General features: G+C 42.7%; 2 protein-coding genes across 5 annotated transcripts in view; one reads left to right on the top strand and one right to left on the bottom strand.

Annotated features, from left to right (window-relative positions):
- Nucleotides 1–5774, bottom strand: part of MRAS (muscle RAS oncogene homolog) — a 75601-nt gene extending 69827 nt beyond the window's left edge. For both annotated transcript variants that reach the window (XM_037525911.2, XM_037525907.2), the window contains exon 1: nt 5621–5774. The gene's annotated coding sequence lies outside the window, so the exon portion shown is untranslated. The remainder of the gene's footprint in view (nt 1–5620) is intronic.
- On the top strand, nt 1887–23640 carry NME9 (NME/NM23 family member 9). 3 transcript variants are annotated; one of them, XM_037525904.1, is made up of 12 exons: nt 1887–1970; nt 2351–2387; nt 9145–9202; nt 11157–11260; nt 13333–13404; nt 13928–14044; nt 15859–15934; nt 18613–18695; nt 18993–19085; nt 19992–20146; nt 21467–21612; nt 23338–23415. In XM_037525904.1, exons 2-12 carry the CDS (start codon nt 2355–2357, stop codon nt 23367–23369), a joined length of 969 nt encoding a protein of 322 aa, XP_037381801.1. In that variant the 5' UTR covers nt 1887–1970; nt 2351–2354; the 3' UTR covers nt 23370–23415. The 3 variants fall into 3 exon arrangements, with proteins under 3 accessions (XP_037381801.1, XP_037381802.1, XP_037381803.1); XM_037525905.1 differs by lacking the exon at nt 13928–14044 and having other exon boundaries at nt 1887–2387; XM_037525906.2 differs by lacking the exons at nt 19992–20146; nt 21467–21612 and having other exon boundaries at nt 1887–2387; nt 23338–23640.
- The last annotated feature ends 1768 nt before the right edge of the window (nt 23641–25408 follow it).

Raw genomic sequence — 25408 nt, forward strand, 5'->3', positions numbered from 1 at the left:
AGCTTGCTAGGGTTTTGATTAGAATTGTGTTTAGTGTGTAGACTTATTTGGGGAAGAACTAGCATCTTAACAATATTGATCTTCCAAGCTATGAAGGTGGAATATCTGTCCATTTATTTAAAACTTTTTATTTCTTTCATTAGCTGTTACCAATTTCTAGTTTAATTCCATTGTGGTCTGAGAATATACAATAAATGATTTCTATTCTTTAACATTTGTTAAGGTATGTTTTATGTCCTGTAATGTGGTCTGTCTTGGAGAATGTTCCATGTGAATTGGAAGAATTTGCATTCTGCTCTTGTATGAAGTATTGCATAAATGTCAATTATATCAAGTTCATTGTTGCTATTCTTTTCAACAATATCATTGCTCACTATTTGCCTGCTGGCTCTATTACTGAAAAGTGGTGCTGAAGTTCTCAATTATAATAGTGGGTTTATCTATTTTCCCTTGCAGTTCTATCAGCTTTTGCATCATGTATTTTGATGTTCTGTTGTTAGGGGCATACATGTTAAGAATTGTTATGTCTTACCTGGGAACTGATCCCTTTAACATTATGTAATGCCTTCTCTTCATCCCAATAAATGTACTTATTCAGCCTACTTTGTTTGAAATTACTATACCTACTCCAGTTTTGCGCAACATAACTTTCTCCACTCCCTTACTTTTAACTTATAAGCAGTAAGTTGTACATAATTTATTATATATAACATATTATTAAGCCTTAAAATCAGAGGTTCATGCCACTGAATAAGTCTTTTTTTTTTAAAGATTGATTGATTGATTGATTGATTTGATTTATACAAGCACTGGGTACAGTCAGAATCGCGGGAGGGTGAGAGAATTCACCAGAGCCAGAGCGGGGAGCAGAACAGGCAGAGGGACCGAAGTACACTGCTGAGGGGAGCAGCGGGCGGCAGGAGAGGTCTGCGCACCATGTGGGACCCTCCTCCGGTGGCCGGGGAGCAGCCGGGGATCGAACCGGCGCCTCAGAGGCCGCGGGCAGCTTCGCAACCCAGCGCTCAACCGCTGCGCCACCGGGGAGGCCCGTGAATAAGTCTTTATAATAAAAGTGATTTTCTTATACACTTGGTTGTGGTTTTTAATTTACCGACGATTTCTTCTTTTTTTTTTTTTTAAGATTTATTTATTTATTTATACAAGAACTGGGGTACAGGCCAGAGGCGCGGGAGGGTGAGAGAATTCACCACAGAGTGGGGAGCAGAACAGGCAGATGGACCGAAAACACTGCTGAGGGGAGCAGCGGGCGAGCCAGGAGAGGTCTGCCTCGCCATGTGGGTGTCTCCCTGGCCAGCCAGGAATCGACGAACTCGCCCTGCAGAGGCTGCTGACAGCTTCACAGAGCTGCGCTCAACTCGCTGCACCACCGGGGAGGTCCTTTACCGACGATTTCTGTCTTTCAACTGGTGTGATTAGACTACTTTCATCGAGTTTTTAACTATTTCCTATTTGTTCCTCTTGACATTCATACCTAATTTTGATTTTGTGATTTTGTATTTTTTTTTTGATCATATAAGTGAACCTCTTCAGATCCCTCAAAACTCGGAGTCACTTCTGCATGGCACGCAGTAAGTAACGTAGAAAACTGCGGACTAGCTCCAGCAGGGAAGGAGAGTAAATGGGATTTAGGGATAGAATATGCAATATAAGCACAGGGTCTTTGCTTGATAGATTCAAATCCCGCAGACACTGACAACCGCTTCAGCCAATAAAAGCATTCCTATATCCCCAACGTCCAATTCCGAAGGAAAGGCGCGGGACTCCCTTCTGCTTTGAGGCAGGCTCAGAATCTTCGATTTGTAATTGGGTTAAACCTGGAGTGGGCGTGGCTTACACTTCTGCAAGCTTATTACCGGCCGACTTCGCGTTGCCATGACGACGGTGGCTGGGTCAACGCAGACTCGGTTGGAAACTCTCCCTGCACTTTAAGGACCGTGCACTATCGAGAGGTCATTCTCGGTGGCTCATTTTCCTCAAAATACACTGAAATAGGAATAACAGGGTTCTACAGCCCCTTTTCGTTCGAATTCCTGAGCGGGCGCTGCGGTGCCCGAGAGTCTGCTTCGCCAGGCGCTGCTTCTAAGGCCTCGGCGCGCGCCCCTCAGCCGACTCCTGAGTGGAGCTGGATGGCAAATCCGCAGAAGACATCCCAGCGAACCACCAGCCTGCAGGCAGCAGGCTCCGCTTCTTTGTGAAGTGTTTATTTTGCTTCCTATGTAGGCACCTTAAAGAGGCAGAGGGCTTTGTCTGATCCTTGCGGAGTATGACGCGAGGTTGCGAGATCAGAACGTCTTGAGTCCGTAGTAATAAGACTTCTGTATTCTTGCAGATCCATGGGCAGTAAGAAGAAAGAAATTGCCCTGCAGGTAAGCCTTAAGGGGGCGTTTACTTCCTGCACTTGGGGTTGGGTGATGAGGTTGGTGTGGATGGAGAAAAGCAGAATAAAAGTAGTATTTGGTTTGCCAGCAGTATGTGATGGTGTTCTTAAACTTGATCTTAAAGGAAAAAATAAATGACAATTTTTCTGTGCACTTAAATATAAACTACCAAATGGGGTATAAAATATTTATGCTTATAGTGCTTATACAATCATAAAATTTGAACATTAAAAGAAAATAAAACTACAAAACCAAGAATATATGAATCCAGATAATCCCAAGTTACATATTTTTGGTTGAAATATAATAGCAGCTTGTTGAGAGAATATAATATGGGTTCTTTTGAATTTGGGCATGTGTCTGTACTTGTGTGCTGTGCAGAGACTTGATTCTGCCACCACTGCTCTCTTCAGTCATTGTTTATTCAACAAATATGTTTTGATATCTTATTGCTATGCATTTGTTCTTTAGGGTGCCTTACTTCATTTCTGCCCCAGATATGTGACTTTGTAAGGCAGCTTCTGCTCTCTTTCCTGCTCCTGGACAATAACTAGTGGGTGATTTGAAAGTGATGTTAAGAATGTGTAGGCATGGCTTGGAATTGGGATGGAGTGCTTTCTCATAAGATTGTCGGGATGATATGTTATATGGGTACATTTTAAAGCAAACTTTCAGGGCGTCCCTGGTGGCTCAGGGGTTAAAGACAACTCTATCAATCTATGCCAGGCACTGAAGCATGAGTTCGAACCCTGTCTGGCCAGGGAGAAACCCACATGGCACAGCAGACCTCTCCTGTCTCGCCCGCTGCTCCCCTCAGCAGTGTGCTTCGTCAGTCTGCCTGTTCTGCTCCCCACTCTGACTCTGGTGAATCCTCTCACCCTCCCATGAATCTGGCCTGTACCCTGGTTTTTGTATAAATAAATAAATCTTTAAAAAAAAACACACAAAATTAACAATAAATAAATAAATAAATAAATAAAGGGACAGACCTTAATATACCGGTATTAAGAATGAGTGGTGATTGTCATGTCTTTTCATTTATATAGTTTCAAAGTGACTCCCTACAAAAACTTATTAATTACAAAGGGGAAGAGAATAATTTCACTGTACAGGAACCTGGCAGACCATTTAATCAAGTGATCAAAGTGGATCAGTAAAGGGGCAGGCTGAAATTGTGTCACAGGATAGGATGGGCTAAGACAAAATGAGAGGAACAATCTTCAATTTCTCTGTCATTCCAACCAGTTCCAGCCAGTTCCAGCCAATACAACTGGTCCCAACTTATCCAACTAATTCCAACCAATCCTGAGAAATGGAGTAAATTTAACCATTATTTCTGATGTTTGCATGTATTTAACAAAAGATGTGCAAAAGGTATACACTGAAATCTACAAAACATTGCTGAGAAAATGAAGGAAGATTTAAAATATGGGGGCCTCCCTGGTGGCGCAAGGGGTTAAGTCTCAGCACTATGTAGTTTCAGCAACCACTGTAGCAGGAGTTCAATCCACACGCCCCAGCAGACCTCTTGCCTGCTGCTCCCCTCAGCAGTGTATTTCAGTGTATCCGCCTGTTCTGGTCCCCACTCTGTCTCTGGTGAATCCTTTCACCCTCCTGCACCTCTGGCCTACACTTTAGCTCTTGTATGAATAAACAAATAAATCTTTTTTAAAAAAATTTAATATATGATGAGAAACATGTTAATAAACTGCAGTCACTAAGTGTTAAGATTTTATTTTTTCCCAAAACAATCCACATATTCAAGCTAATCCAAGTTAAAATTTCTGTGGGAGTTTTTGCATAAATTAGCAAGTTGGTTCTAAAAGGTATAAGTAAAATTTACTTTTTTCAAGTAAATCTTGAAAAAGAATATGGAAACCTCACAATATCTGATTCTAAGAACTATTATCTAGTATGAGTCCCTTTAATGTATTGCTTATTTTAACTATTGTGTTATTTATCTTTATGATTTGTTTGGATTCTCCTCATATTTTGTCTATTGCAGTGCTGTAGTTCTCATTTTGTTCATCAATTTTCCTCTTAATTTCAGTGAGCATCAATTTAGACTATTTCTTTGAAATCCTCTTCAGGTAATTCTGCTGCATTAGATTTCTTTCCAGGGTTTTGTCTTGATCCATTATTGGAGTGAATTCCTCTGTGTCCTCATTTTGTTTGGCACTCGGTTTATTTGCATGGGGTAGGCTTCCTTTCCTAGTCCAGATTATTAGCCTTGTGCTAGAATTGAGCTGCAGGGTGTTGGCCCCAGATGCTAGGCTTTCTGTTGTAACCAGTCAGGATGGCTAGAGCTCAGCAGTGCAGGCTATAGCCAGAGGATCCAATCTGTACTGGTGGAAGGAGGAGGGAAGCAAGGAAGTAGCTGCTGTAGAGTGCCAAGGGCACACGCCTAGATGGGTGAGGGCAGGAGGTTCTAGAGCTCAGGCAGGGATCTGCAACCACAGTCAACTCAAGGCAAGTTCTAAGGGCAGAGCTTTACCAGTAGCCTTAGGCTGAAACTCAGTTGCAGCTTATCTCTGATCTTAGCAGGTTCTGCAAGCAGAGCTTTCACCAGAGGCAAGGAAAAAGAATAGCAACTGGGCACAGTGGGCTCCAACAGAGGCAGGAACGGTGGGCAGTCTGAGTAGCAGAGGAGGCTGCCTAGAAGCTGAGGGGTGCCGGGAGGGGGAAGTGCTGGAAAGCTACAATCCTAAATCTGTTCCCAGCAAGTTCTACAGTTTTCCCTAGAGGAAGGGGCTCCAGAGTTACTGTGGAGCAAGAACTGACTGGGAGCTCCAGCTGCCAAGGATGGGTCCACAACTGATTTCAAACAGTAGGTGTCTGTCCTCTCAGGTAACACACAGATAAGAGGCTAGAGCAGACGCCCAAGAGAGGTCTCCGCTGGTACCTCCCGCTGAAGTTTTAGTTTCAACAAATATAAACCCTTCAGTTAGGTTTGCATGTCCCTGATCAATCTGTCCCCTTTGTGCGTAGTCCTGGGATATCTGCTCGCCAGAATCCCGCTGGTTTCGAAAGGAAAGACCCTCGGTTTTCCACACCGAGATGAGATGTGGGCGCTCCCCTCACCCTCACAGTTCCCAGGTGCTGGGGCACCTGATGAGGGACTAAACCCTTCTGTCAGGGAGAGGTTCCCAGTCCCCGACGCCGCCCCCCGCCCCCAAGTTCCCTGGTAGCGTCCCCAGCTAGACTGTCTCAGCCTTTCCTACCCTTTCAGATGGTGGCGATCTCTTTTCTCGTGGAGACGGTGATCCTCCAATCTTCTGTTCTTTTCAAAGGCAGCTGCTCTAGTATAAAAGTTGGTTCGCAGCGTCTGTGGGGAGGAGGCGAGCCCAGGCGCCCGCGAGTCCGCCATCTTGAACTCGAGGCTGCCAGACTTAAAGCGACAGTAACCACAGCCGTGGAGCAGCGGTCCCAGACTAGACTGATAGGGCAACCAAACAGAAGAAAGTCCAAAATAAAACCACGCTTACAGAGTCAATTGACTTTCAAAAAAGCTGTCAAAGAATTAAATAGGGAAGTAAGTCTTTTCAACAAACTGCAGAAATAACTATCCCTTTACGTGAAAAGTAAAATTAACCCCAATTTTACTTTCCCTTACAACATAGACAAAAATTAATTTCAGATGGATCAAAGACTCAAGTGACTTAAGTGAAACTTAAAAAGATTTAAACGAAAGCTTAAATTATGAAGCTCCTTGAAGAAAGTGAGATTTTCTCAATGGCATTCTTCAAAGAAATAGAACAATTATTGATGAAATTCATATGGAATCACCAAAAACCCCGAATAGCCAAAGCTCTACTGAAAAAAAAAGAAGGAAATGGAGGCATCACACTCCCAGACTTCAAACTATACTACAAAGCCATAATCATCAAAACTGCATGGTATTGGAACAAGAACAGACATACAGACCAATGGAATCGAATAGAAAATCCAGAAATAAACCCACAGATTTATGGTCAACTAATCTTTGACAAAGGAGCAAAGACTATGCATTGGAGCAAAGAAAGTTTGTTCAATAAATGGTGCTGGGAAAACTGGGTCGCTACATGCAAAAGAATGAAGCTTGACCACTACCTCACACCATACACAAAAATCAACTCAAAATGGATTAAAGAACTAGACATAAGACCTGAAACCATAAAATACATAGAAGGAAATATAGGCGAAACACTACGGGATTTGCACATCAAAGACATCTTTACAGACACATCACCCAAAGCAGTGATAGTGAAGAGAAAGATAAACAGCTGGGACTACATCAAATTAAAGAGCTTCTGCACAGCAAAAGAGACAATAACAAAAACAAAGAGAAACCCCACCAACTGGGAGAACATTTTTGCACCCAACACTAATGATAAAGGACTGATCACAAAAATCTGCAAAGAGCTGATGAGACTCAGCAACAACAAAGAAAATAATCCACTCAAAAAATGGGCAGAAGAGCTAAAAAGAAACTTCTCTGAAGAGGAAATGCAAATGGCCAACAGACATATGAAAAAATGTTCAACATCACTTGTAATCAGGGAAATGCAAATCAAAACTACCATGAGATACCATCTCACACCAGTGAGAATGGCACATATTAAAAAAACTAGCAACAACAAATGTTGGCGAGGATGTGGAGAAAAAGGAACTCTTGTGCACTGTTGGTGGGAGTGCAAACTGGTCCAACCACTATGGAGAGCTGTGTGGAGATTTCTGGACCTACTAAACATAGAGCTTCCATATGATCCAGCAATTCCACTCCTAGGTATTTACCCAAAGGACACAGAAACATCAATTCCAAAGAGCACCTGCACTCCTATGTTTATAGCAGCACTGTTTACAATAGCTAAGCTTTGGAAACAACCCAAATGCCCAAAAATAGATGACTGGATCAAGAAGATGTGGTACATATATACCATGGAATATTACTCAGCATTCAAAAAAGATAAACACATGCAATTTGCAGCAACATGGATGGCACTGGAAGGGATCATGCTCAGCGAAATAAGCCAAAAAGAAAAAGAAAAATACCGGATGGTCTCACTCATAGCAGGAATCTAGAAAACTTAAATAAGGGACCAGGAAAATGAATATAAGAAAGTGAAAATCAAAATCAACAAAAAAACTATGAACCAGAGACACTTTTTTGGGGGGTGGGGGGCGGGAGGGGAAGGATTGGGGTCAGAATGGGGCGTTTGCAATTGTATGGGGGAATATAAAAATAAAATTTAATATTTAAAAAAAAATAAAATAAAATAAAATACTTACTATGCAAAAAAAAAAAAAAAAAAAAAAAAAGAAAGTGAGATTTTGTGATTTTGAGGAAATATTTCTTAGAAAGCACTGACTATAAAACTAAATTTGGTAAATTAGATTTTACCACTATTAAAAACTTATGTTCAAGAAAAGAGACTTGAAGGATATGAATAGGCAAACCACAGACTTAGAAAAAATATTTACAATACATATTTCTGATAAAGAACTTGTACCCCCAAATGTACTATATCCTCTACAACCTAATAATATAAGGCCAACAGTCCAGTATATAAAGTGGACAACCAATGGGCACTCTCAAAGAAGATATACATACAAATGACTGATAAGCACATTAAATAATGCTAACACCATTTAGTCATTAGGGAAATGAAATTAAAGTCACAACGAGACACCGCTGCATTACCATTAGTGTGCAATGTAAAAAGTGACATTATGAAATTTTAGTGAGAATATATAATAGGCAGAACTCTTATACTTTGCCATGGAAGTTTAATATGGTTCCACTTTAGGAAAAGTGCTAGCAGCTTCTTCTTAAACTGAACATTCATTTATCCTGTGTCCTAGCAATTCTACTCCTGAGCATTTACTTACTGACAAGAAAAGAAAACATGAATACAAAAAGATTCAACGAGTATTCATAACTCTTTATACATAATAGCCCCAAGCTGGAAGCAACCCAAATATCTATTAAGCAAATTTTTATATAGTCATACATTGTAATATAATCAGGAATAAAAATGAACAAACTACTGACACACAACTACACAGATGAATTCCCAAAATATGATGGGGGAAAGAAGCCAGCATGAAATAATAATGCTGTGTTAATACACATATGTAAAGTTTTAGCACAGGCAAAATGAATCTTTTGTGATAGAAAGCAGATCAGTGCTTACTTGGGGTGAGAAATGGGAAATGCCTGGGAAGAGACTGGAGGAAATTTTCTGGGGTAACAAATGTTTTGTATTGTGGTAGGTGTGTGATACATGGGTGTATCCATCTTTCAAGACTCATTTAACTAACATTTTAGTTCTGACAAAGAACTTATGCTTAATTTAAACAAATTATATTTCACTAAAACACAAAAAGGCATACTTTTATACATATAAATGTCAAAACTTGATGAGTGAAAACACAAATTGCAAAAAGATATAGTCTGATACTGTATGCATGTATATGGATACATGTATTTCATGTATTATTTTAGGACAAGTAACAAATAAAAATATTGATAATCTTTTTTAAAATGTCTGAAATTTTCTTATCTAAGTGGTTACTTGTGGGGATGGAGACCAGAAGAGAGAGAAAAGATTGCTGAAAGAGGAGAGCTTGAACTGTGATTGTAACTTAGAGAGAGACAGCAGAGACAGAGAGACACAGGAGAGAGAGTGTGTGCAGAGCAAATACATCAAATTGTTTCCCCATCAGTACCATTAGTAATACAGCAATTGTTCATTTTTGATGTTAGGTCAACATCAGCACACAGGAACTTTGGGAAGAAATGCTCAGTTCCAAAGGACTTACTGGTAATTTAACTTCTTAGATCCATCCTTTTCAAAATTGCTAAATGACATACTGAATTGTGAAGAGGACAACAATGGGTATCATTTTCTATACCTTGAGTTCTGTAAATAAAGATTTCTCTGTGTTTATATATATATAAACATGTGTGTTTATTATATAAACATGTATGTTTATTATATATAAACATGTGTGTATGTATGTTTATACATATGTTTATATATACATGTATTTATGTATGTATCTGGCTTGAACATCTGTTAATAAGTTCAGTTCTGACAACTCATTACTGTCGGATAACAGTGCTGTTTTAGCTGGTTATCATACTCAGGGGTTGTTTGGGATTGTTAAGGGACAGAAATCTCTTCTAATTCCTGACGCAGAAAGGGGACTGCATTGTAAGGAATATGGCTCTACCACTTGAGAGCTTTTCATTTTTTACCTTGAGTGCATTACTTCACCTCCTTGAACTTCCTCTTCCTCATCTCTATAGTAAGATAACAATACCCATCTCACTGTTTTATTTTTTTTTCTTTTAAAGAAAAGCAAAGTGTAGGGGCGCTTTTGCAGTTCAATAAATATTAGCTTCCTCTCCTCTCTACAACTTACTGTGAATCCTCATTGTATAGTAAACAGGACAGAAATACTAGCTCCCATGTTTCACACTCTCCTGTGACCACCGTCATCATTAGCCATGGCCCCACCGCAGGCTGGTCTGCTCCCAGTGTCCCTACACTCCCCAACTGTGTCTGGCTGCTCCTGTTTCCCATCACAGCATCCCCCCAATATCCACCCCTACCCCACACCAAGCCAGGCCCTACATTTCCCACAATGCCCAATGCCAGGCTCCCTCCACTGGGAAGCCTTCCTTTCCTGATTAGAAGAGTACAGTGCTGCCAGAGACTATGCTAATTTTCATGATTTTATATCATGTTCTACTAATGGTTTTCACATGATGTAAAAATTTTGAAATGTGATTCATCAAGAAATAAAAGCACAATTGCAAGCTATTAAAATTGACTAAGATGCAGCTCTCCATCCACCTGTGATTATGCAGGTGCCTCTCCTGTTTTCTCCTTTTCCTAATAAACCTATCCTTTCAAAATGTTAAAACAGAGAAATAAGCAAAATTGCCTGACACAGTAGTTCATAAGCAGTGTCTACCTAACTCCCCACAACCATGCCACTCCAGCGCTAAACAGCAGTGTGTGGATTAGGTATGAACTCTGTGAGTGTTGGGGTCTTTTGGAAGATATCTTCCCTCTAAAATGTGACCACTGTTATATTTTAATCTAGCACTTGCTGTGTTTCCATGCCCCACCTGGGGCATGCATCTGGTACACCTATGGTGGATTAGCTTGCTTAGAGGCCTCACATTTAGAGTACTCAGATGAGGGGATTCCCTCACACCCAGCCCTGGTATAGACTGGGACCAAAGAAGCAAAAGGTATCTACCTTTTTACTTAGGTCTCTATCAGATTCACTTTTCAGGAGGAAAATGTTAATTTTACAAAGAAAATAAAAACTTTTACCCAAAGCCAGTGACTTAATTCATTAGGGGAGGGTCCAGTTGTGTTTATATCTGAATAGTTTAGAGCTGATTGCATGCTGACAGGTCAACTACAGGGAATTCTTCTTTTAGAATCGTTGACTTCAGTCCAAGTATTTATGGAGGGTCACTCTGTGCCGGGCTTGACTGAATATAGCCTGAAAATTCCTTAAAGTATCCATGCAAAGAAAATGATTTTCCACAAGACTAATCATTGTTTAGAATTTTAAAAACTGAGTCATAAGAATGAGGAATATGCTTGCTCACACCCTGACGGGATAATCTTTTTCACCATTAAATATCCCTGCAAACAGAGTCCATTGGGGGATTAGAATGTATAGGTATAAATGTCACCTGCCACTGTGAATGCTGGTGCCCACTGATTGTTCCTGCTTCCTGCTTCCACACAGTTGTTGATGTCTATCAAGGCTGGTGTGGCCCCTGCAAACCCGTGGTGAGCCTGTTCCAGAAGATGAGGATCGAGGCTGGCCTGGATCTTCTGCATTTTGCATTAGTAAGAGTTCAGCAGAATGTCACACAACATTATAAAAAAATTTTAAAATGGGAACAGGTCAAGTGAACTGCCTTTTTCAGGCTGCTGAAGAGGTATCAGTTGTATATTTGCTGGTCGAGCTGGGTGATGATAATTTTTCTAGAGGTGATGATTCTGACCTCATCACCATGACCCTACAAGGAGCCCTACCTCTGGGCTCCTTCACAGCTCATGTACTGTGAACTCAGAAGCTTATTTTTAGAGTACGGAATTTCAAGATTTCAATCTCTTCTCCTTAAAGGGGAACATTTATCTTTTCACATTTAACTGGATTAACATATGGAAATGGGAATAAGTTCCAGAAAAATGTATGAGACCCTCATTCAGCTGCATGGATTTGAAATTCATAGTCAATGACCACAGGGGAGACTATATCAGACACTTGATGACAAAATAATAATAATTACTACTGTGAGGAGGAAAGAAAAAGATGTATTCTTGGAGTCAAAATGATGATTAACCTGGAAAAGAACAGTTTGGTGGGAAAGAGTACCAGCCAGCTGCTTTCTCCCCTGCTCTACCCTCTCCCAGGGAAGGTCTAACTTATATAGTATTCGAACAGGCAGGCTTTCTCAGTTTAAAAAAAGACACATTAAGGGGCCTCCCTGGTGGCACAAGGGGTTAAGCACCTCATTATGAAGTAACCTGCAGTCTCTGCAGCACTGAGTTTGATCCCCAGCCAGGTAGCAACCCACATGGTGCAGCAGACTCTCCTGACTCACCCACTGCTCCCCTCAGCAGTGTACCTTGGTCAATCTGCCTATTCTGTTCCCCACTCTGTCTCTGGTGGATCCTCTCACACACCCCCAACCCTCATCTCTGACCTGTACTCCAGCTCTTGTATGCACAAATAAATAAATCTTTTTAAAAAGTCACATTAAGGTAAGCAATGAGAAAAACAAAGCATATGTTTTCACAAGCATATGATAATTTCCTGACTCATATGCATGTTTAAAACTTGGGATCATTACCTGTCACAGATACAATCTGTGCAAGAGGAAAGCAATAACTGTAACACATAAAAATCTATCATAAGAAATGCCTGTTTGGTTGGATGCTGCAGGTTGCTCCAGTGGGGGATGGACGCCTGAATCAGCAGTTCCTGGTGACAGGGCAGGACTGACTTTGTAGGGTGATTTTTTTTTTTTTTTTAACAGATCTCTTTGATCTGCTGACTCAATCTCTACCAGTCTATTTTTTTGGTGCTTAAAATTTGTAGGCTTTCTTCCATATGCTAATCTCTCAAGGAGCTTGACTTTAAGGACTTTGCTTTCTCCCTTGGGAGTCAGTTTTGATGCTTCTCTAGGGAACTTGGAGGAAATGCTCAGTGGGGAATCCAGATACGGGGTTATCAGACTACGAATGCAAAGTTTGAGGAATTTGAGGGTTTTTTCATACTGTTCTCACCTGTAGTGGCAGCAATGAATAGTAATGGGGAGGGGAGAAGGAAAAAATGTTTTCTCCTCTTTTTATTCTTAAAGAAGTATTTTTACCAATTCTTACCCATATGTTGAGGACAGTAGTTAAGATTCTGATGCAAAGACATTAGAAGGAATACCGTGTGAGTAAGCCAGGTCTTCATCTGGGGAGGCCAGTAATGATGTGTGTGTGTGTGTGTGTGTGTATATGTATATGTATATATATATATACACACACACACATATATACAGGATGTATGGAGTGTGTGAGTATGTGTGCATGAGTATGTATGTGGGGGGTGGGTGTGGTCTCGGGGTACGTGGGAATGTGTGTGTGGGAGTGTGGGTGTAGGTATATATGTTGGTGCAGGGTGTGGTATAGATATGTGGGGAGTTGGGGAAGTGTGGGGTTAGGGGTGTAGGTGTGTGTCTATGTATGAGTTTAACTGTATGTGTGGGTGATGTAGGTAGGTATGAGGGGTATGTATATATGGGCGTGGTGTAGGTGTGTATGGGGTGGGGGTGTTTAGGGGTGGATGTGTATAGGGGTCTCCTGCCATCATGCCCCCGTACCCACTGTGTCCCAGGGTCCCGCTAACCACTTTTTTCCTTTAGGCAGAGGCAGATTGTCTTGATGTCCTTGAAAAATATCGAGGGAGATGTGAGCCGACCTTTCTGTTTTATGCAGTAAGTGCCTTTTCAGAACCAGAACTATTTCAAGGTTGCAAACCATTAGGGTTCAGATAGACACATGGTTCTGGCATTCCTTCCCAGTGGATGTCACCCAGAGGCCTCACTGATCCAAACAAGTGGTGCCAGTTTCTCCTGGACTGTGTTTATCACTTTGTTTCTTTAACAAAAGTACCCCTCTTCCTCCTTCCCAATCAACCACCACAGGTGGGAATGCTTTGCCTCTGTCTTTGTGCTTGGCATAGTGAATGCTCAGCAAGTATTTGCTGGGGGAATGAGCAATGTGTGGGTCACACATAGTCACTCATAACCCACTGTGCCTAGTTCCACCCTTAACTAACTGCCCTTTGCCCTGAAGGAAGTGCTGGAGGGAGTAGAGTGTAGCGAGGTAGACAGAGTGGTCCTGGGGGTGATGGGCCTTGACCTTGGACACACTCCTAAGAAAATCTCTTGGACACTCCTGCTGTCTCTTGAGAGAGATTAGTAGCAATCTGACCAGCGTGTCTGTACTGCATTCTAGGGAGGAGAACTGGTGGCTGTGGTGAGAGGAGCAAATGCTCCACTGCTGCAGAAAACCATCCTGGATCAGCTTGAGGCTGAAAAGAAGGTGTTATCTGAAGGCAGAGAACGGAGAGTGGTAAGGGGTCCACTTCTCCAACACTAACTCAGAAATGTGCTGGGAGGCGAGACCTGCCCTTCCCTGCCCTCACTAAGTCCCTGGAGCGGTGGGAGGGAAGCTTCATTAACGGCCCACCTTGGACACTGGGGGAGAGGCAGAGCCCACTACAACCTGTATGCATTGTGAAACCTTTTTAAAAAGTCTCCTTCATCCAAGATACTTTAATTTCCTTTATCCATTTTCCTTTTGTATCCAGTTCAACTCTTCACAGGGGGTTCTGACTCTCAACAATGAATTTAAAGATGAAAACAATATTATAGATCAAGCAGTGGGTGGGAGGGGTGAGCCTCAGGGTGAAGCCTCTCCTGGTCATGCCTCCTCACCTCACCTTCCTGAAGGTTTTACTTGGGATTCTAGAGAATTCATGTCTTTAAACATTAAATTCTGTCATTACCTGCAGAAGTAGGATCAGCATAGTTTGTGATATTGATCAATTATTTCCATGATAACAGAGGGTGCAAATTTTCCCTCAATAATTAGTTGGCTGCCCTTGAAAACTCACACACCTGCTAGAGAGAGGAATTTCCTGGCGGGTGAGCATCTGCTGAATGAGCTTAACACTGCTCAGTGTTTATTGTTCAAGTTTTCATGTTTAATTCCAAATAGCAAAGTCCCATTTTAATAGAATGAATTAGAATCAAATTTTATTTTTCCCAGAAAATTGGCAGTCCCACCTCTCACCTCCCTCACTCCCCTCCAAAAAAGAAAATCACAAATGTCTCACTCATAGCAGGAATCTAGAAAACTTAAATAAGGGATCAGGAAAATGAATAACTATAAGAAAGTGAAAATCAAAATCAACAAAAAACTATGAACCAGAGACACTTTTTGGGGGGTGGGGGCCGGGAGGGGAGGGATTGGGGTCAGAATGGGGCATGTGCAGTTGTATGGGGGAATATAAAAATAAAATTTATTATTTAAAAAACAAAAACAAAACAAAAAAAAAAGATACATGACTGACAGCATTTTATTAGCTTAAAATAATATCCACACATTCATACTTCCCAATTTACTAAATACTATACACACTTAATTCTGACAATATTAAAGGATCTTACATGAATTGATGGAATAAAGATAGAAGAGAATGTCTGAATATTTAAAGAGTGCTAAGAAGTCAAGTTAAAATGTGCACATTCTTAGTGATATCTGATTTGGGGCCTTAAATACTGAAAAAATGGATTGTGTAGAATGGAAAGAAATATTTGGAAAGATGGAGGAAAAAGGGCATTCTAGAGTTGTAGACATTTTAAGGAAAACTTTAAAATATCCTAAGCCATCCAGAATCAGTAATCTTTAGATTTCTGCTGATCTTAAAAGTTCTGCAAACATTTTTAATAAAAGTAATGATTTTATAGTTGAAAAAAAAAAAAGAAAATCACAAATGCTTACATTTTCAAGTGCCTCTTCTAGGGGAAAATGACCCTTGTCTTCACTGCTTCCCTGAACTGTGTAGCCAATCACTTAATATTTACATGTTTTTCAATTCTTCCTTTTCCTTTTGCCAACCTTTTTTCAACTCTTTTTCCTTAGTTGCTATTTGATGCTTTTGAAACAGGCAGACGCGATCTTAAGATCAGCTTGGATTTCCTTGTCTTCAAGTCTCTCACCCCCACCAATGACAAAAAGGATCTTGTAAAGTTTTCTAGACTAATCATCTTGACATCCTTTCGGAACTTAGCTTTTTTTTTTTTTTTTGATCCTGCAGGTGTTTGAAGGTCTTTGTAGTCATTTAATTTAAATTAGTTAACGACTTTCTGATTTCCTACTAGATTAAAGATGAGGCTCTTTGTGATGAAGATGAATGTTTTTCTCAGGAAAAAGACAACAGTGAAGATGAGGACGTGGGTGAGTGAAACAAGAAGCAAGGAAAAGAGCAAAGCAGACTTATAGGGGGTGGTGTGTTTTTAAAACATACACCAATCATCAGTTTAATGAGTAACCTGGACTCTAGGGAGATGAACCTTAAAACATCTTGCTGTCTGTCCTCTGACTTCAAATGTATTAAATGTATTTCCGGGGCATTTGGGCACCATTCATGGCTTTCTGAGCATGTTCAAATAAACCAGGCATGACTTTCTTTAGCAAGTACTGGGCATCAGGAAACACTGCATTTATTAAAATAGACAATTGTGACATTAATAGTGTTTTTTTTTAAAGATTTATTTATTTACGAATACAAGAGCTGGGGTACAGGCCAGAGATGCGTGGGCGGGGGGGGGGGGGGGGGTGAGAGGATTCACCAGAGACAGAGCAGGGAACAGAACAGGCAGACTGACTGAAATACACTGCTGAGGGGAGCAGCGGATGAGACAGGAGGGGTCTGCCTTGCCATGTGGGTTGCTCCCTGGCTGGCTAGGCATCGAACTTGTGCCGCAGAGGCTGCAGATTGCTTCATAATGTGGTGTTTAACCCTTTGCACCACCAGGGAGGCCTAAGTTGTGACACTAATAATGTAAAGTAAATGTAAAGTAATGCTGCCGGGGAGTTTCCTTAGCCCTTATTTGATGCTTCCTTGAGCTTTTTTTTTAAACACCTTTTTCCTGAAGTGTCAACAAGTCAATGTCCTGACACCTTCCCCCCCTTTTTTTTTTAGATTTTAAAAGGACAAGTTTATTAGGAAAAGTCACAGGCAGGAAGGAGAGCTGCCCCTCTCCCCTTGTTCCCCAAATATTTCCATATCCTGGACTTTGCAGTCCTTCCTGAACCATACCTATGAGGAGAAGACTTTAATTTGACACTGAAGAGAAGGAAGCAGTTAGAAAGCCCATCACTGTAATGGTGCATTTGATGTGTAACTGAGACACCAGGGGAAGCCAGGATTAAGTTCAAGGTCTGAGTTGGAGAAGGAAGACTTTTATTATTGCACGAGATAGAAAGGTATATTTTTTTTCTTCACATGAATAATGAAAAAAAAATCCAACTTTTGGAGTTAGATTCTGTCAAAGAATGAGATACAGTTTAGGAGAGCAAGTGTGAAAAGAAAATTGGTGACATGGTTTCTGCAGGAAACATTTGTTGCCTTCTTTGGGGATTTTCTCTTTCTTCTCTCCTCCATTATTTCCTCTCAGATGAAGTTGCTCCATCTGGGAAACCACCCAAAGTGTGCGTTTGCCCCAGCTGTCCTTTCTTCTAAGTTCCTTGGGCCACCCTCCCTGCCCTGCCTGCCGCAAACTGACCTCCCTGCAGCACCTCCCTGAGCCATCCCACACCCAAGGGGAGGGTCCAGTCCCGTCCTATGGCCACTCTCTGAGGACTGGGACGATATTCACCATGCCCTCCTTACCACAACCTTCTTTGGTTTCAGAGGTGTCAGGACTTTCCACGTTTTCCTCCCCTCTGGTCTGTCCGAGCTCTCCACTTCACTGGTTTCTTTTCCTTTGCTCCCATTTTGAGTTGAGTTCTTGGAAGTCCCACAGTCACGTGCTCTGACCTTTTTCCTTCTCACTTTGCACCCCTGAGTGATCACACTGTCAATTCATCCAGAATTTATTACAAGAGTCCCTAAAAGTCTAAGTGTTCATAGAGCCATAGAAATAATACAGATTTGTTGCTTACCTCTGCAGGACACTTTTTTGAGATTTTCAAAGTAGGATGTTTTCCTTCCATGCAGACATTGTCATGTTTCATTGCAACACAACTGATGTGGAAGTTGAGAACAGGAAATACAGAGTCTGAAGAGCATAGGTAGCTTACCAAGGCCAAGTTCATATAAACAGGAGTACAATAAGGATGGGTTTGCCTACAGCTTCTGTGGACATGATCAGGTGGCACAGCTGGTTGGATGGATCTATGGACACTGACAAATGGGCAGCCAATCAGTGAGCTGGGCCTGGGCTCCAATCAATTAGTTGGCCAACCTAGTTTGCACTCAGGAGAACTCAAACTGAGACAGGAGACTGAAGATTCAGTTGGTAGTCTGTGTTGGTGCTTAAAAGTCATGAAAGGTCATGTTGAATTAGTACCTGAGGCTGTCCTTATGGCCACATGCCAGGAGAGTTAAAAAGGATTAGCAAAGGAATCAGGAGAGAGAGAGAGAGAGAGAGAGAGAGAGAGAGAGAGAGAGAGAGAGAGAGAGAGAGAGAGAGAGATTGAGATCGCAGCAAGCAGCAATTAGAGGCTCAGAATCAAGAGAGGGGACAGGAAGGGACAAGAATGGCCAGACCTGTGTTGCCTCTACTGCCAGCTCATTTCACATTCCAGAATGACACTTTCAGTTGTTTATGGATTTCTGTTCCTGAGAAGTCTCGATTCCCTTCCCTTGTCCTTTCATCCCATCCCTTCTCTCCATAGTTCATGTCCCTTGCATGTCTCTGTTCCGTGCAACCAGGTTGAGGGTGAGGTCTGAAGTTAGACCTGTGCTTCCACTAAAGTCCAGGTCTGCAGGTGCACAACAAAGAGGCCAGGTGAGGGAGCACTGGGAGTGTCATGTGGAGGCTGCACATCCCTGAGAATGGCCTCCTGGGAGCCTCAGTGGTGGGGGCTGTGGGACCAGGGCCTGATAACACCAGCTTGGCTTATTGCAGCTTCCTCAGAGAAGAGCTGTACCTTGGCAATCATTAAACCAGACGCAGTGGTCCATGGAAAGGCTGATGAGATTATCATGAAGGTAAGAGACAACATGTACCTACAGACCCTCCTGTACCTTTTTGGCATGAAAAAAGGAGGTGTGTACAATTTTCCATAGACTCCTAGTGGGAAAAGGTGGACTTTAGGAGTTTTAGCTGAAATCCACTTAAGTAAATTAAATATTTTAAATGCAATTGGGACAGATATGGGAATGAAGTCCTCACAGATTTTAGTGTTACCTGTTGTTATCTTTTACTTTTCAACTAAGTTAAATGTGAATTTGGGCTTGATTTACCTTTTCAGAACATGTGTCTGTATCTATATATATTTTCAACAGATCCAGGAGGCTGGGTTTGACATTTTAACAAATGAAGAGAGAACCATGACAGAGGCAGAAATGCGACTTTTCTACCAACACAGAGCTGGCGAGGTTAGCTTATTTGCTTCCACATGTCCAACACACTCTCATTTCTTTTTTCAATATTAATAGATTGAGGTTAGGAGAAAATATAATAGTATGAAGAATAGAATATGAAAGGCAAGTGGGCCATGAATTTGCTCTCAGAAAAATGATTATAGGCTGTAGCAGGCAAAATTTCCTTAATTGCATGGAAGAGATTTTGACTCTAGCAAAGTAATAAAATAAGGGGTTTACTGGAAGAATACCCCATAACTCCTGGGACTGAAGGAAGAAAATTGAATGAACAACAGTGATGGCGAGAAGAATCAAGGCAGTCAGAGGAATCTCAGGAGCAAAAGTGTATGGACAGTCATGTTGCAGTTGGGTAGATTCAACCACTCTCCATTGGCCCTTGCTTGCAGCTCACTTACTGGGAGTAAGGGTCGTTCGACCTGTCTTGGGCCATAGTCCACCTGTGTGTGTGGTGGGTGAAGACAGGCATCCTGTTGTCAAACTAAAACAGAGTGAAATTGGGAGGAGCTGTGCCCCAAAGGAAAACCAGAATGCCATTACTTGAAGAAGGGGGAAGAATTGCAAGGCACTGAAAAACAAAAACAACTCAACTACATCCTGCCTCTTGGTTAAGCATCCATATGATTCCCATATGTGGTTTTGTAACTGCCCCTACCCAATGTATTATACACTCACCTTCAACTCAGAGTCAATATTGAGTTCCACTTTGAGTCAACTCAAAGTCTCATCTCTCTGCCTTTAACCTATATCTGCTTTCTCTGGGTGTGGTTGGTCATCACCACCCCTACTCCCTGGGCATGCTGGCTCTCATTAACCTTCTTCTGTCCTGTCAGTGATGGCCCACTGACCCTGAGCAGGCCTCACGCCCTTGCCCCAGGCCACTGTTCTCCCTTCCTGTGGTAGGAGGCATTTGAGAAGCTGGTACATCACATGAGCAGTGGGCCCAGCCACCTCCTGATCCTCACCAGGACTGAAGATGCTGAGGACGTGGTCAGCGCCTGGCGAACCTTCATGGGGCCCTGTGACCCCATTGTGGCAAGGAGGGAGCAACCTAACAGGTGATGTTACCAGCTGTGGTCCTTTAATCCACCCCAGAACCTGCATCCAAGGAAGCTGAGGGCCCTGCTCTATGTCAGCCCAGAATTGTGGGAGCACAGAGGCCTTTCTGATGGCCTGGATGCCTCCTGTATTATATATTCGGGGAAACCTGACCTCTTCGCTATGTATTTGAGGAGATCCTGACACATCCTTACCTTCTGATCTAGTCTCCAGCTCATTGCTGTCTCTTTGTCACCTCCCTCTTCTGGAGCCTGCTGTTGGATTCAGTTCCTACTCTTCTCTCTGCAGTTAGAGACTCTCATATTATGGCCCCAGGACCACCAGCAATACTTACCCAGGAAATATAGATTCCAGGATCCCACCCCTACTCCTCACCCAGGGACCTAAGGTCCCCTGGTATCCAAGTATTGTACACACTGCACTAGGTTGGCTTGTTCTGTTCCTTAGCCCTGAGTTTATTTAGCCTGGTATGGCCAATGCCAAATTCATTGTCTGGCCTTTGAAGCTGAGAGAGGCTCAGCCAACAAGAAAGAAATAAGCAGCAGGCCAAGTAGCTGCAGTTGCACCTTGTAGTTGTTAGAAGCCTGAACATCCCTATATGGGGGAGGCTTTGCTAGTGAAAGACAGACCAGGGATCAGATCTTGGCAACATACACAGGCAAGTCTCTTCTCTGAGCCTCTGTTCTCTCTGGTGAAATGGGGATATGAATACCTGCCATGGCTAAGAGCAGAGACTTCAGAATCCCTTTTCTTCCTCTTACTAACTGCATGAACTTGGGCCACATTTTAGTCCCTCTGTGCTTTAATTTCCTCATCTGAAAAATGGGTACTAAAATAAGACCTGCCTCAGATATCATTGTAAGGATTAAATAAGCGGTGGCACACGCACGTGTGACACACACACACACTTACAGAGCATTTAGCACAGTGCCTGACACAGGAATTCCTAGCTATGTCAATATTACCTTGCAGTATTGTTACAAAGATTAACTATGCAAACCTTTGTCAAGCCTTCAGCAGGGTGCTGGGCCCTGGTGGTAGTATCCACAAAATGGCAGCTCCTGGGCTTACACGACTCCCCTGGGCTAAAACTGGGGATCTTGACAGTGTCCCTCACAAGCTGTGGCACAAGTGAAATGAGCTCATGTATGTGACACATTTGGCAAAGTGCCCTGCGCTGCTGTCCTTGTCATTTCCAGCAGAGGAAGTATTTCAAGCAGTGCAGGGTGCTGATTGGTAGCCGATGACCATGTTACCAGAGAGCAAGACTCCTCTACAAATGAAATAATTGTTCTTGTACATTTTGTCAATGTTCCCAGCCTCCGGGCTCAATATGGCACAGAAATGCCCTTCAATGCCGTCCATGGAAGTGAACGCCAAGAAGACGCCAGCCGAGAACTGGCATTGCTCTTCCCCAGTTTTAAGTTTTCAGAGGAAGTTCCAAAAGCTACTCTGGATAAGTCAGGTAGATCTGGTCTTCATTAAATCTGCGGTATGTTGGAGTTGCTGATACTAAATATGTGGTAACAGTCTTCAGTCTAATAAGGTCCTGTTCTGAAAACAGGGCTTATCAAATAGCTTTAGTAGTAGTTCTGAACTGTTTGACATTTTCAGAGTAATGTGTTGCTTTTTAATACCTCAAACTTTTTGCTACATTCTAACTTTGGAACCTTGTATTTTTTTGCAAAGTTACTTTGCATATTCCCCTGGAAACAGCTGGGAAAATTTAACTTTCTGGAAGCCTACTTCAAATTCAGTCAGAGGTGATGGCACCCCCTCACTAAGCCTTTGCTTGGGTCCTGATAGGCACAGGGTTCACAGAGGGCCCACAGCCTGCTGTGACACTTAGCTCCCTCAGACCCACTTTTGAGTCATCTTGATGTGTGTGAGAAGCCCAGAGGGCCCAAGGGCATGTGACTTAGCCCATCCTACAAGTGGGAGGACTAGGCCAGGTCAAGCTGCTCCTGCTGAGTTGCATGTGTCTGGTTTGAGCCTGAGGTGAGGTGGAAGGGATCAGAGGATGAAACTCCTGGAAAAGCAAAGGATGTGAGGATGGGATTCTTAGCAGCAGGCTACACACACATCTGAAAGAGCCTGCATGTGTCTGAATGTTTGGGTTTTAACCAATTTATTACCTAAATGTTTGCAGTGTTCATGGTCTCAAGATTAGAATACAGGCAAGGAAAACGTGGTCTGAATGCAAGGAACGGGAGCCAGGAGCTGGCCTGAGAGATGTAATTATTTCTGCTGCCAGTTGAGGGACAAGTTGACACGCCCATGGAGTTTAGCTGAGAAATCATAGGAAGTGTGACTCCAGGTGGAGCAGAGATCAAACTTGACACATACAAGTACATGTTGTGGTTCAACATCGCCCCTCTCTCCCCTTGCTGGGGCACCAACAGAGCCAGCTTTTCTCTGGGGATGTATCCAGAGTCTTGGGACACTTTGTCCTTTGGGGAGCAGGGGAGGTGAACTGGCAAATACTCAATGTGGCTATTGGGACTGTGCTGGGACATCTTGAACCTGAATTTTTTTAGGGTGATAATGAGCAAAGGGAACAATTCTAGAAGGGTCTCAGCCCAGACCACAATCTGGGAGTAAGTGCACAGTCTCTTACAGGCTTCATTTTGAGCCTCACGGGGGTGGTGTTCTGATCATTCGCTTTGATGAGTCATGCTACTTTGGCTGAGTGTGTTTGCAACTTAACCAGCACTTTTTCTGCTAAGGGGCTCTGGAGGCAAACTATCCTGGATTTGAATCCTGGCTCCATTATTTACCAGCTGAATAGCATAAGAAAGTTACTTACCTTCTTTGGGCCTCAGTTTCCTTATCTATGATGAAGATAATGGTAGCATCACTACTGGTCCAGAATTATAAATCCATAGTAATTATCTTCCTCTATGGGTTGTTGTGAAGGTAACAGGATACTAAGGATAATGCTTAGCCTGGTGTCTGACACATATCAAGTGCTCAACAAATGATGTTTTCTTTTTATTCTTTATGTACAAATGTTTGTACAATTGCACATGCTCCCTAACACAACGATTAGGACTCTTTGCTATCCCTTCCACCCTGACCCCTAACTTCACCTCTGATATAGTGAGAGCCCCTTTTCTTGTTTTGTGTGGATGGTGCTTGGCACAGACTACTTTTGCTTCAAGAGTCCCATAGACTATCTCTTGTCCCACAGGCCACGAGGCCAAAACTAAGGACGAGGACTGAGATGACTGTGCTGCTCTCCTTATGCATGGGACCAGGGCCGTGTCCACGAGATGTACTTGTGTCTGCTGCATTTAAGGAAACCTCCAGAACTGCAACCAGCCCTTTTGAGAACCAGGATTTTTCGAGCTTAGCTATCTTTAATGGATAATAAAAATAACAGTATATGCTTTTCTGCCTTATTAAACAGTATATAAAACATAATTTTTTTAACCATCTCTGGGATTTTACAAAATAAATGGACATCAGTTATCGTATTCTGCTGTGATATGGTGTCATCTCGGAATATTGAGTTTCATAGGGCAGTGTTTCCCTAATAAAAAAATCATTTATAGATTCAAGAATTAAAGCTTGTGCCTCCCTGGTGGCGCAGTGGGTCGAGCACAGCGCTGTAAAGCTGTCCGCAGCCTCTGCAGCGTGGGTTCGATTCCTGGCCAGCCAGGGAGATTCCCACATGGCATGGCAGACTTCTCCTGTTGCGACCGCTGCTCCCCTCAGCAGTACTCTCAGTCCATCTGCCTGTTCTGCTCCCCATTTTGTCTCTAGTGAATCCTCTCACCCTCCTGCGCCTCTGGCCTGTACCCCAGCTATTGTATTAAAAAAAAAAAATCTTAAAAAAAAAAAATTGAAGCTTGATAAACTATGAATTTGAAAACAGTGCAACAAAATTGGATGCCATTAATCATGGATCCAACTCCATGATATATGGACTCGATATGTCCCTTTGGACATATGGACATGGAGGGAAGTGTAAATCAGCTTTCAGTACTTACCAAGCAACCTTCCGGGCTATACCACCAGGCCTGATATTACTGAGTTTGCCCATCTGTGGGTCTCAAACAATCAGGGTATGTTCACAAAACAACACCTGGAGGTTACATTTGGAGTCAGGGTTCATCTAATTTTCCCAATGTTCCCTTCACCCATTTTCTGGGGGTTTCTGTTTCTGGCTCATTTTAAAACCTGAGTTGCTACGGGGCCAGGCTGTCTCTGGCTTCCACTGAGTTGCCTGGTTAAGCTGTCCTTCCATGGTTGTGCCCTTGAAGGACATAGGAGGTTTTCAGTAAAAAAACTATTATTACCCTTGTGAACATTAACACACATAGCCAGTTTGCTCTTCAGCTTATTTGTAGCTCACTAAGCCTTGGCATTCTCTTTCCTCTCTGAGGAAAGGCTGTGATCTCCTACACCACGATGCAGTGTCAGTGATTACCTTCATTTGCTGGTTTTCTTCAGAGAACTTTGCTCCTGACTTGAAGAAATGCTGTCCGTGGGCAGTTAGATGCCAGGAGACTGCACTTCGAGAGACATCATTCCTTATAGCATGAGGCACTTTGCTGGCACCAAACTGGATGAGTCAGGCCATGGGAAGGTAGAGACCAAGGCCTGTGACACAGGGTGGTAGCTGCCTCTCCCATGACTTTGTCACTCTGTATGGAAACACACATGCCCACTGTACAGGCCCTTGTGAGCAACCACATGCAGGAACCTGCACAACAGGATCTGTCAAGAAAGTTGAGTCCACTCTTCTAGAATCTAGACACACAGCACACCAAAGGGCTGTGCTCTTCCCTTTCATGAGTGAGCTTAAAAGGGACATGATTGGCTTGTGCCCACCTAAGAGCTGGCAAATACCTTGAAGCACTAGAGGCCTAAGCCTGGGTTTACACACCACAGGTGCTGTGTGGTTCTGAATGAAGTACTCGGCAGTTTACCCAGCTGACAGCTATTTGATCTCCCAGAATTCGAAATGCCAAGGATCTTCTGTCACTGAAGAGAGGAGAGATCAGGCATCTGAAAGCAGGGAAGAGAGAGGAAGAATAGCTGGGGGAAGTGACCCTGTGGGGGGAGATGTGCGCTGGTCTGATGACCTTTGTCTTCCCAGGAGTAGCTGGGAATGGTAGGGCTGTGTGGGGGAGTAGGAAGGGCACTAATTGATAGGACCAGAGGAGAGGGGTGGCAACACGGGTAGCCTTCTATTACATGGGAAGGCATTTCCTTTCTCACTCCAGAAAGTCTGTGGCAGGATTTGGGGAGTGGCG

Source organism: Talpa occidentalis, unplaced genomic scaffold (genome assembly GCF_014898055.3).
Source record: "Talpa occidentalis isolate TD23 unplaced genomic scaffold, MPIMG_talOcc4v2.1 talOcc4.4, whole genome shotgun sequence".
Taxonomy (NCBI): domain Eukaryota; kingdom Metazoa; phylum Chordata; class Mammalia; order Eulipotyphla; family Talpidae; genus Talpa; species Talpa occidentalis.

What these genes read in the sequence shown, in the direction of transcription:
- NME9 (XM_037525904.1), top strand. Translation starts at nt 2,355, where the DNA reads ATGGGCAGTAAGAAGAAAGAAATTGCCCTGCAG. An exon ending in ATCTTCTGCATTTTGCATTA is followed by an intron (nt 11,261 to 13,332) that starts GTAAGAGTTCAG and finishes TTTTTCCTTTAG; the next exon opens with GCAGAGGCAGATTGTCTTGA. An exon ending in AGCTACTCTGGATAAGTCAG is followed by an intron (nt 21,613 to 23,337) that starts GTAGATCTGGTC and finishes CTTGTCCCACAG; the next exon opens with GCCACGAGGCCAAAACTAAG.